Source organism: Solanum pennellii, chromosome 9 (assembly GCF_001406875.1).
Source record: "Solanum pennellii chromosome 9, SPENNV200".
NCBI classification, from domain to species: domain Eukaryota; kingdom Viridiplantae; phylum Streptophyta; class Magnoliopsida; order Solanales; family Solanaceae; genus Solanum; species Solanum pennellii.
Window position 1 is genome coordinate 11,042,674 of NC_028645.1, and position 11,991 is coordinate 11,054,664.

General features: G+C 31.0%; 2 protein-coding genes across 2 annotated transcripts; both read left to right on the forward strand.

Annotated features, from left to right (window-relative positions):
* Window positions 1-942: 942 nt before the first annotated feature.
* LOC107030686 (aldose reductase) lies at window positions 943-4,167 on the forward strand. Its single transcript, XM_015231954.2, has 8 exons — window positions 943-1,123; window positions 2,607-2,657; window positions 2,842-2,915; window positions 3,006-3,093; window positions 3,156-3,362; window positions 3,445-3,516; window positions 3,582-3,818; window positions 3,927-4,167. Exons 1-8 carry the CDS (start codon window positions 983-985, stop codon window positions 4,014-4,016), a joined length of 960 nt encoding a protein of 319 aa, XP_015087440.1. The 5' UTR covers window positions 943-982; the 3' UTR covers window positions 4,017-4,167.
* A 3,982-nt stretch (window positions 4,168-8,149) lies between these two features.
* LOC107029986 (uncharacterized mitochondrial protein AtMg00810-like) lies at window positions 8,150-8,554 on the forward strand. Its single transcript, XM_015231406.1, has one exon. It carries the CDS (start codon window positions 8,150-8,152, stop codon window positions 8,552-8,554), a length of 405 nt encoding a protein of 134 aa, XP_015086892.1.
* Window positions 8,555-11,991: the final 3,437 nt, after the last annotated feature.

The following is an 11,991-nucleotide window of genomic DNA, read 5'->3' on the forward strand; positions in this document are numbered from 1 at the left end:
TCTTATATATTATATATAATATATATATATATACTTTTCCTCTTGAGTCATGGGTCATGAATCGCTCGTATTAATTGACGCTAATAGATATTTAAATAGAGGCAAGATAAGAATAATAATTTCTTTAAAGAAGTTATTACCGACGTGATGGATTGCTATTTGAAAACACTTTCAATACAAAAAGAGCTCCTTCCGGCTATACTCTAGTTGGACAGTCTTAGTTCAGTTTGAGAAGTCAAGGAGGCACGAAGAGATAACAAAGAGTCTTTCTATTTGACTGTCCGAAATCAAGTGGGAGATTCAATTGAAAAGGCCCCTTCTATAGATAGGGTGTTAGCGCTGTTTTTTGAAATAAGGACGTTTAGGTTTGACTAATAAGATAGAAAGGGGCAAGCCAAAACCCACTCTGCTGAGTTCGGCTTTCGGGGCTACCTACTTTAGGGCTTATATAATATATAAAGAAGAACCCTTTTAGGGCCTTTTTGTTTAAGGGCTGCTCGCCTACATGTAATTATAGAAAGGATAATGCTTCAATTTTTGATCGACAGAGTATCAATATTTCAAAAATATGATGAAATATATTTGTATGCTATTTATAATAATTTAAGAGTATAATTATTTCTTTTCCTTTTTATATTATGCTCAAATTTTTTTATTAAATCCGCTACCATTATTAATTATCTGGATCATTCACAAATGTATATACGTCAAAATTCTAGAACAAGAGAACAAAATACACAAAGGGACAAAAAAGGCGAGAAGAGTGTGGTAGGTAGCCAAAAAAAGAGAACGTGTCACAAAAATGTGTTGCAAAATTTTGTGAATGTGTTCAAACGTGTCACAACATGCAATGCTACGTGTATACAAACTTTAGCCCCTCTACATATTTCCCATGCCATATAAATGTCCTTTAATTTATTTTCTTCTTATTATATAGTAAGTATAGCATCGAAAATTCACACCCGTTACGATATAAGTTAAGATGGCTCAGATGACAATAGACCCACAAGGTGAGAAAACTGAATCTTTTGTACTGTTGAGTGGTCACAAGATTCCTGCTATTGGTTTGGGCACTTGGAGAACTCATAATGCTAGGGATTCTGTTTTTACTGCTATTCTTGAGGTACTCTACCTGTTTGGATTGTTATTTTCCTCCTCTTGTTATAAATAATGTAGTTTTATCATATTGTATTGTATTATATTGTTATATTATTGTAATATTACGAGTTGATGATATGTTGATTGTAATCTATCTAGGGGCGTAGCTAGAGTTTATTCTGACACTCTTTGTCAGAAAATAATAATGTATATATGAGTAAAATAACAATGTATATACAAGTAAAATGATAACACCTAACATAATAGGGTGTTGCAGTGGTTCGAAAGTGATTAAGACGTCATATAGAAACTTATAATATGTAAATCATATGGTTGATTAACCATATGATAAAAACTTATACTAAAATCAAAATATTATTATATGATTTGGCCAAATGGCCTACATATTAAATTGAAACTAATATCGAAAAACATAAAGATATTGGGGAGAAAATATTTCCATAAACAAGATTTTCTAAATAATCAGACAATGGGTGTTCTTGTTGTGTTTTTTGGGTGAGAAGAGGGATCTTCTATTTATAGGATTTCATACCTTTCCTCTGAGGAAAGAACAAATCAAATATGGAAGAGAGCTATATTAAAATAGGATTTCATACCTTTCCTCTGAGGAAAGAACAAATCAAATATGGAAGAGAGCTATATTTTCCTTTCAAAAAAAGATAAAAACATTTATGGTTACGTTTTTTCTGTTCTTTTAGAAAAAAAATAAACTTCAAATAATATAAGAAAAGCAGTGCTTTGTTGTACTCCAGTAATTTCAGGTGCGGCCAAGGCTTAAGTAGCTCGTGTGTTGAATCTCATTAGCAATAACTTTTTAACATTTTTTCACACTTAAAAAAAAGGTATTTATTCGTAAAATTTCTGGCTCCGTTATTAATGTATCTACTGTTATGTAGATGAAGTAATGAGTGGAGTAGAATATATTGACTGTATTGTGCTATGTTGATCGACTGGTTTAGTAACAATATCATTTCGTTTGGTGTTTTTATTTATTCTTAATGTGTTGTTAAGAGTAGGGATGTACACAACAGAATTGAAAAATTACACCAAATTAATACTCGATCTTCGTTAATTTGATTTTAATTTTTTTTAAAAAAAAGAGTCAAATTGAACAAAATCGGCTCGACATTTCATGTATAAATTTTTAAAAATATTTAATTATACATAAAAAGATTTGTTGTGATGTAATTCATAATATTATTTATTTATTTTTACTTTTTCATAATTTTTCATCTTTTTAGCATATTCAAGTTAGGGTTGAACTTATAATTACAGTTTATTTGATTTCAACTTACATATAATACAGACATATGAACTTCAATTTTCGCCTCATTCATTCTGGTGCGTGTGAGTCCCTTAGAATATTTTGCGATCTTCAATCTCCCAAGGCTTGACCCTTGGAGCATGAAACCCAACCTTTTAGCAAATTTGATTATTTAAAACTGTTTTTTTTAATGAGTATTTATGCTTTTTAACTATGGTTGCAGGCTGGCTACAGGCATGTCGACACAGCGGCAGAGTACGGAGTCCAAGATGAGGTTTTTTTTCATTTGTGATTATTCCTTATGTACACGTTGTTTAGCATACACATAAGAACGAGGCTTAGTTTTCTAAAGAGAATTGTTGTGTTCATAGTTTAAAGTTTTCTATAACAGAATTGTAAATAAATGTCATTTTGACATTTAAGATCGACGTGCAAGTATGAAATTGTTCTTTACATAGGTTGGTCATGGAATTAAGGCAGCTATACATGCAGGAGTAGAGAGATCAGCCTTATTTATCACATCTAAACTATGGTATTCTCTTCAACTTATTTTAAATCTCTTGTTTTTTGTACATTCACCGTTCGATTAAACGAATTAAGTAGATTTTATCAATTATTTTAGGTGTTGTGATTTGTCACCGGAGAGAGTTCGACCTGCATTAATGAAGACACTCAATGAATTGCAACTGGATTATCTTGACCTCTATCTGGTACTTCCTTCTTTTCGCGGTATTTATTTGCTAGTTTTGAAATCTAACAGATGAATCTGCAGATTCATTGGCCCTTCCGTCTCAAGGACGGAGCAAGTAGACCACCAAAAGCAGGGGAAGTTTCTGACTTCGATTGGGAAGGTGTTTGGATAGAAATGGAGAAGTTAGTTAAAGATAAACTCGTACGAGATATTGGAGTCTGTAATTTCACTGTTAAGAAACTTAATAAGCTTTTAGATATTGCAGAGATAATGCCTTCTGTATGCCAGGTTAGTTGACTATTAATTTTTCGTAACGATTTCTTCCTCTCTTTTTTTTCCGTATTTTTGGCTAATGTAATGTAATGATTAGATGGAGATGCACCCTGGATGGAGAAACGAAAAAATGTTGGAAGCGTGCAAGAAAAATAATATTCACGTCACAGTAAGTAACCGAAACTTTATGCATACTAACAAGTTCTCGAATGTAATTGAATCCAATTTTTTCAGGCATATTCACCTTTGGGTTCGCGAGAAGTTGATCTAATTCATCATCCTGTAGTAGAGAAAGTAGCAGGGAAGTTAAATAAAACGGCGGGGCAAGTTCTAGTGAGGTGGGCTATACAAAGAGGAACGAGTACGATTCCAAAATCAGATCACTCAGAAAGAATAAAAGAGAACATTAAAGTGTTTTCATGGGAAATTCCAGAACAAGATTTCCAAGCTATTTGTGATATCCCAGATCAGGTACCACTAAATTGCGTTGGTTTTACTAGATGTATATTGTTCATAGTAATAAAGTTTGTTATTACGAGTAGTTCCTACATAAATAATAATCAAATTTTTTATGTGTAGATGCGAGTGTTAGATGGGGAAGAATTGTTTGTGAACAAGAGTGATGGGCCTTACAAGAGCGTAGCAGATATTTGGGACCACGAAATCTAATCAAGTTTTTTCTTCAGTTTGGCTTTGTTTTTAGTATATTTCTTTGGTACTTATTAGCTTTTAATTTAATAATAAGATGATATATTGTAGTTGAACGATAATAGTGGGTAAATCGGAAACCAGAATAAATTATGTTATGCATTCTCTCGTTCTTTTTGTGTTATGTAATTTAGTCTTATCATTGTTGGAACAACAAATAGTGCTATATTCGGGGCTCTTGTTATAGCCGAACACGATGGAAAATTGTTTATATCAATATTAATTAGATTTTAATAAGTAATGGAGAGATTTTAAGAATTTCATGTTAAAAAATAGTGCATTTTAGAGTTTTCTTTTACTGTTTTACTTCTGTGGCTTATTGAGTCAAATAATAATTTCTATATTTTAGGACTTGTTATAGCCGAACACGACGGAAGGTTGTTTATATCAATATTAATTAGATTTTAATAAGCAATGAGATATTTTAAGTATTTCATGTTAAAAAGTAGTGCATCTTAGAGTTTTCTTTTATTGTTTTACTTCTGCAGTTTATTAAGTCAAATAATAATTTCTATATTTTAGCAATGATGATCAGGTTAGTTGTTTATTAGGCTAGGAATTTTATTTGTTAGAGTTATTCTAAGGGTTAGAAGTTAACGCTTATTATATATATATAACTGTAAGTGTCTGCTACAAAAGTACAGAGCTTCAATTCAAGCAAAATAAAGTTTTTTCTTCATTTCAACTTGTTCACCTGCTGCACTTGTTCATTTTTTTCTCTGTTTTATGGTATCAGAGCTAGGTTATTGGCTTGAATGTTCTTTCCTTCTCTATCAAGTATGTTAAGTCTTGTTGGAGGAGATTGAAAGATGAAGAGAAAATGTTTGTGGCAGTATGGAGTCAGCAAATGAGGGAGATAGTTCAAACGCACAGTTTGGTGTCAAAAAACTTATCGGGAGAAACTATAAATAATGGAGAACGTGTATGAAGGCTTACCTTTAAGGTCAAAGACCTGTGGGATCTTATTGCTGGTGCTGAATAATAAATTTCAGCAAATACTCCGAAAAATTCATATTCACGGAGAAAATGAAAAGATCAAATGTGGTAAAGCACTCTTTGCTTTGAGAACAACAATTGGAAAAGAGCTCATTGATCATGTACGTGATGTTAGTTCACCAAAAGAAGTTTGGAAAAAATACTTGTTTACTAAAAAGAACATCGCTCGGATACAATTGCTGAAAAATGAATTGGCAATCCGAGCACAGGAGGCATGTCTATTTCTAAATATTTCTTGCGAGTTAAAGTTATTTGTGCTGAAATTTCAGAATTAGACCCGGATGAAAAGATTGGCGAAGCAAGATTGCGACGATTTCTTATTTGAGGATTGAAGAATGAGTATAATCTATTCGTCACCTCCATTCAAGGTTGGACATAGCAACATACAGTTGAAAATTTTGAAATTTTGCTTTCCAACCTAGAGGCATTGGCTAAGCAAATGGCAAGAAGCCTTGAACCAGATGCAACTCTCTTTTCAAGGGATAAGAACAAAAAGAAATAAACATCTTTGAAAGACGGAACAATGAAAATAATCAAATGGTGAAAAAGATACTGGTGGCAACTTTGATAATGGAAGTGTTATAGATGCGGTAAAATTGAACAAATCAAAAAATATTGTGGAGTGAAGCTCTCAAAAGCAAATATTGCAAGTGAAAATGATGGAAATGAGAAACTCAAATGGGAGTAGTGCTTCACTATTGACGCTACTGAACTGAGAAATGATGATGTTGTACCCGTTCAAGCTCTCAACATTAATGACAATTGCAAACAAGAATGGATTCTTGATTCTGGTTGGTTGCATCATGTAACCGAAAATTATTCTCTTCTTTCAGAGTTGCATCAATACAAAAGAGAACAAGTAGTTGTTACAGTGGATAACTCGACATATCCAATAGCTAATGAATGAGTCTTGAAGAATGACGTTGGAGATACAGGGGTTGTCAAGTTGAACGATGTATTTCATGCTCCAAGCTTGAAGAGAAACTTAGTTTTAGTTTCTCAAATCACTGATTTTGAAAAATATATTTTGTTTAGTACAAATGATGTGAAGATCCAGGATAATGTGAAGAACATATCAACCGATGTTGTTCTTATAAGAGGAAAAAAAGGTTCGTTATTTGTCATGACAGTAGCAAAAATTTATGTGAAGAAGACAACTTAAACAGATAGCGCAACAATTCGGCATGCTAGACTGGGGCACTTGGGATACCAAATATTGCGGCAAGTCTATTTGAAGAAACTGGTGTATGGTCTACCAGCTCTACAAAATATTCATGAAGATGTAGTTTGTCAAGGTCAATTTGAAAAATCACATCATCTTTCATTCCAAAGATTAGCAAATCGTAGATCCACGAAGTTTGAGTTGGTTCATACAGATTTGATGGGACCAACAAAAATAACAAGTTATAGTGATTTTCGATATGACATGGTACTTGTAGATGACTTCTCAAGATATACATGGGTGAAGTTCTTGAAAGAGAAGGGTGAAGCTTTCTCAAAATTTGTTGAATTTAAAACTGTCGTGGAAGAGGGTTTTGGGGTAAAAATTAAATGCTTGTGTAGTAACAATGAAGGTGAATATATGTCTGATGCATTCTATAAATACTGCTATAAGAATGGTATTTCGAGGCAAATGACATGTCCAAATACCCCCAATAGAATGGTGTTTCTGAAAGAAAAATAGCTCATCTTGTTTCTACAAGCCTTTCTTGGTTGCACGATAAGAATCTCCCTCGAGAGCTTTGGGATGAAGTTATTCAATGCGTTTCTCATGTAATTAATCATTTGCCTCCATGGCTAAGTAAAGAAGATCTCCTTTTGAAAATTTTATATCATAAAAAGTTAAATGTAAATTATTCTCGAGTATTTGGTTCAACTTATTATGTTCATATTCCAAAAACTAATCGAACCAAACTTGATCCGAAAGCAAAAAAGTGTATCATTGTTGACTATGGTTCATATAAGAAAGGTTGGAGGTGTATGGATCTTGAAATCAAGAAACTAGTCACTTTCAGAGATGTAGAGTTTGAAGAAATATTGCCGTATCATTCTGCCCAGAAGACCAATAATCAAGAAACCATTCTTAATGGTGATCAAGAGAATTTTGAGCAACTTTCAGAGAGCAACTTGCAGGAACCAAATAATGAAGGAAAATCAAATTCAGAAGATGTTGAACGACAAATTGAAAGGAGATCAACAAGGGATAAAATACAACCAAGTTACTTCAAAGATTATGAGGCATAGTTGAACTGTTGCTCAATTACGTCTTGCTTCTTCAAGGAGTATTGGATGAACCAGTAAGCTATGAAGAAGTCAAAAGTCATCCCGAGTGGGATGCAGCTATGCAAAAAGAAATTGATGCTTTGAACAAAAATTAGACGTGGGAGTTGGTGTCGAAGCTTGAGAATTGTGAGCTGATCACTTGCAAATGGGTTTATCGTTTGAAGTAAAACACGGATGAGGTTGTTGACAAATACAAAGTTCGTCTTGTTGCACGTGATTTTTCTCAAAGTTATGAATTGGATTATGAGGAAACATTTAGTCCAGTTGCAAAAATGGTAACTGTAAGAATCATTTTATCTCTTGCGGCATCTATGAATTGAAAGATGTGGAAGCTTGACGTAAAGAATGCTTTCCTTTATAGAGAATTGGATCGTTAAGTGTTTATGGAGAATTCAAAAGGTTGTGTCTCTCTGCAGTATCATCAACATGTTTGTCGATTAAAGAAAGCATTGTATGGTCTTAAACAAGCACCACGTACGTGGTATGGTGAAGTTGGCCAATACTTTATCTTTTGTGGCTTTAAAATTTCTAATGCAGATTCTAGTTTATTTATTAAATCTGAATCAAATGTGCACATGATGAACTTGTTATATGTGGATGACATGATCATTACAGGAAATAATGACGATGCGATTTCTATGTTGAAAAATTATCTTTCAGTTTGATTTGAAATGAAGAATATGGGGGAAGTGAGTTGTTTACTTGGTCTGGAAATTAAAAAAAAAAACCAAGGGTATTTTGTTTCATAAAAGACATATGCGAGGAAATTGTTGCAGCGTTTTGGTATGGGAGAGTAGAAAGAAAAGGCAACTCCAATGGAACCACATCTCAAGCTGTTGAAAGCTGAAGGAAACTCATTAAAAGATGTCAAAGAATTTCAGCAACTTGTTGGTAGTTTAATTTATTTAACTATCACAAGATCAGAGATTTCTTATTCTGTTGAAATTGTTTCTCAGTTTATGCAGTGTCCAAGAAGCTCACTTTTAGATGTAGCAAGGCGAATTCTTCGTTATGTGAAGGGCTCACTAAATTATGATCTTATGCATAGAAGGCCTGAGAAATTCATGTTAAATGGATTTACTGACGCAGATTGGGTTGGAGATACAAATGATAGACATTCAACTTCAGGATATTGTTTCGCTACTTGTTTAGCTATGATTCTTGGTGCAATAAGAAACAACCAGTGGCAACATTATCTAGCACTCAAGCTGAGTACATAGTCGCGACTATGGCTGAGTAAGAATGTATGTGGTTAAAGAGATTAATAGGAGAGATGTTGTGCAAAGTTGATTATGATGTTCAAAGAAGATGTGATAATGAAAGTACTATCAAGCTTGCATTGAATTGAGTTTATCATGGTAGGACGTAGCACGTAGAAATTCGTCATCACTGCCTTCGAGAGAAAGTGTTGAAGAAAGAAGTTCTGAAAGAAATTTCTATGAAAGAGCAAGTCGCAGTCATATTTACTAAGGCCTTGATAAAGCCTAAGTTTGAATATTTCAGGGCTGCTCTTGGAGTTGTTGATCGTAAGTATGCACTAAGGGGGAGTGTTAAAAATTAGTGCATCTTAGAGTTTTTTTTACTGTTTTACTTCTGTAATTTACTGAGTCAAATAACAGTTCCTATATTTTAGGAATGAAGATCAGGTTAGTTGTTTATTAGGCGAGGAGTCTTATTTGTAAGAGTTATTATAGGGGTTAGAAGTTAACGGTTATTATATATACAATTGTAAATGTGTGCTGTAAAAGTACAGAGCTTCAATTCAAGCAAAATAAAGATCTTCTCTGTTCCAATTCTTGTTCAACTGCTGCACTTGTTCATTTTTTCTCTGCGTGTTGCTTTTGTTTTATTTTATTAGTTATATATCAACCTTTTAATAAAATACTTGTATGCATCAAAAGTTCTAGGTTCCTCGGGGTAAATGCATTAAAAAGAGGTAAATATAATTTTTTCTATATTCAATAGTAGTTGTTCATTATTGATTTGACACACATTTTAAAAAATAATAAATAATAGTGACAATATTATTAGAGGATAAATCTTTTTGGCAAGAAAATTTGGCCATGATTTGGTCATAATGGTCCAAATATGTGTTCACACTATAAAGTGATTTATTTTTTGACAACTCTGCCCTTCTTTGTCAAATTTATATTCTTTGTCAAATTTATATTCATTATTAATTCATTCATTAATTATGTTTCAATAAATGAAAAAGTTTTTCAATGCATAGTAAATTGACTAGTTTTTAAATTTCTCTAACTTTCATACGTACATGGCTTTTAATTTTTTATGGAAATATTGTGTATTGGTCAAAGGCCTATACATATTTTCTCATAAAAAATCTGTAAATAATACAAAATTTAAATTGATAATTAGAATACAAAAATTAAAATTTAGAATATAAATTCACATTACAAAATAAATTTACTTATAAAATTACAAATATCACTGCAAAAGAAAATAATTTTAGTATTTTTTCTTTTCTCTCTTTTATTTCATTCTCACTCTTTCTTTTTATTTTTAACCCTTTTCAAAATAAATAATTTAGATAATGATAAGTAAATAAATCCACAAATAAAATATTTAAGACAGAAACTAATAGTTGAAATGAAAAAGAAAAAAAATCACTTGTAAGAAGTATCAAATATATAACTAAACTTTATGATATGGATCATTTATCCTTATATGAGTTTTGTTTTAATAAAAAACTAAAACATATAGATTCTGAAAAATTGATATTTTCACTTTCATCAAGCGAAACAATTATCCGAACTATTTGTGTAGAAATAGATATATGTGAACCACTTTATTTAACAGAAGTACCAAATTTAGATCGTAAAGTAATAATAATAATGATAATAATAATAATAATAATAATAATAATAATAATAATAATAATAATAATAATAATAATAATAATAATAATAATAATAATAATAATAATAATCCAGCATAATTTACACAACATTTTTATAAAGATAAAAAAAATACGTTAGAAATCAACACATCATAAAAGAAACTATTTTAAATTAATTTATATTTAAGCATTATTTAAAATTATTTCAATAACGACATTTAAAAATTTAATACACTTTAGATATGGTGGATATCAATATATTATAAAAATTATAAGAATCATATATTTCAAATGCATTGATCCTAGTTATATATAATAATTAACAGAAACCTCAGAGAATTATGAACCAGTGTTGTAGTTTCGCCCCCATATTTTATGCGTATTTTATAACTTGAACATGATTACCTATATTTATTAAGTATTAAGATAACATCTAATTAAGTAATTTACAATTGATATATTTAAATAAATTCAAATCATATGTTCAATTTTTTCAAAAATAATTGTTTAAGTTATATCAAATCAATAGTTATACATTAAATTTTTATTTGTAATCATTTGATTGTTTAAATTATATACTTTTTAACCTTGATAATTTAAGTTGATATAATTTTTTTGATTTTATAATATAAAAATATGTCTTGATTGAATTTTGTGATTATATATATGATTTTATTGGATATTTAATTAAGAATAGGGCTTAACTATTTATAAACATATACATACATATATATATGTATACAATTTTAATTATATTTACATTTTTATTTTGAAACATCTTTTTAATTAATATAATTGAAGTAACTAATCGTGTATTCGTGGTTAGAAATGATAACATAATTTTAACAATTATTATAAGTCATTATAAATTTGTCTAGAGCAATTAGAATATGCAAAATTTGATATGTTTATAGTTATAAATGTCTAATTATATCTTTTTCATATTTAAAACATATAATTCTTAAAATTATATTTTTATTTTCTTCGTAAAGAAAAAAACATAAACGTTATTTGACCGGTCTATTAATTATGGTATATATAAGTTTATTCATTGATTTTATTTAAAGAAAAGTCAATTGTTAATTTAAAATTTATACTAATTCAACTAAATTATGTATGATCGAGTAGTTAGTATATTTTATAATTGGAGGATAATCTAATTTGTCTATTATTAACATGAATTTTAATTGTCTCCCTCGATATAAAACTCTATATTAAATACACTAATTATGCTATTGTAACGACCTGTTTAGTCGTTTTGAGCAGCAGATTTTATTTCTGGAAAAACTGGCTGAGTCGACGGATCCCACGACGAACCGTCATGGGCACGACGGACCGTCGTGGGAGTCTCGTTCCAAAACACTTAGAATTCTGAAAATTGGGTACTGAAATCGACTCTCTGAACTTCGTAACGGAATGGCAGGATGGACCGTCGTGGGCACGACGGACCGTCACACATCTTCCACAGAAATTAACTCTCTGAACTTCGTGACGGACGTGCAGGACGGACCGTCACAGTTGTGACGGACCGTCACAGGCTGCGTGACCCTGACTGGGTCGGATTTCTGTTAAATATTTTAAGGGGCGTTTTGGACTATTCCTGCTATAATTATAAATTTAGTGGGTTAATATTAATGATTCAATTACTTGGGTTATTTTATTCATCTTTTATACTTAATTATATACTAATTAGGGTAAAAGAAAGGGGGTTTTGGAATAAGAAAATAGAAAGAATAAGAGAGGGAGAACGATCGAGAGAAGAGGGAAACGAAGAGGATAGCAAAGATTTTGAGGATTTGC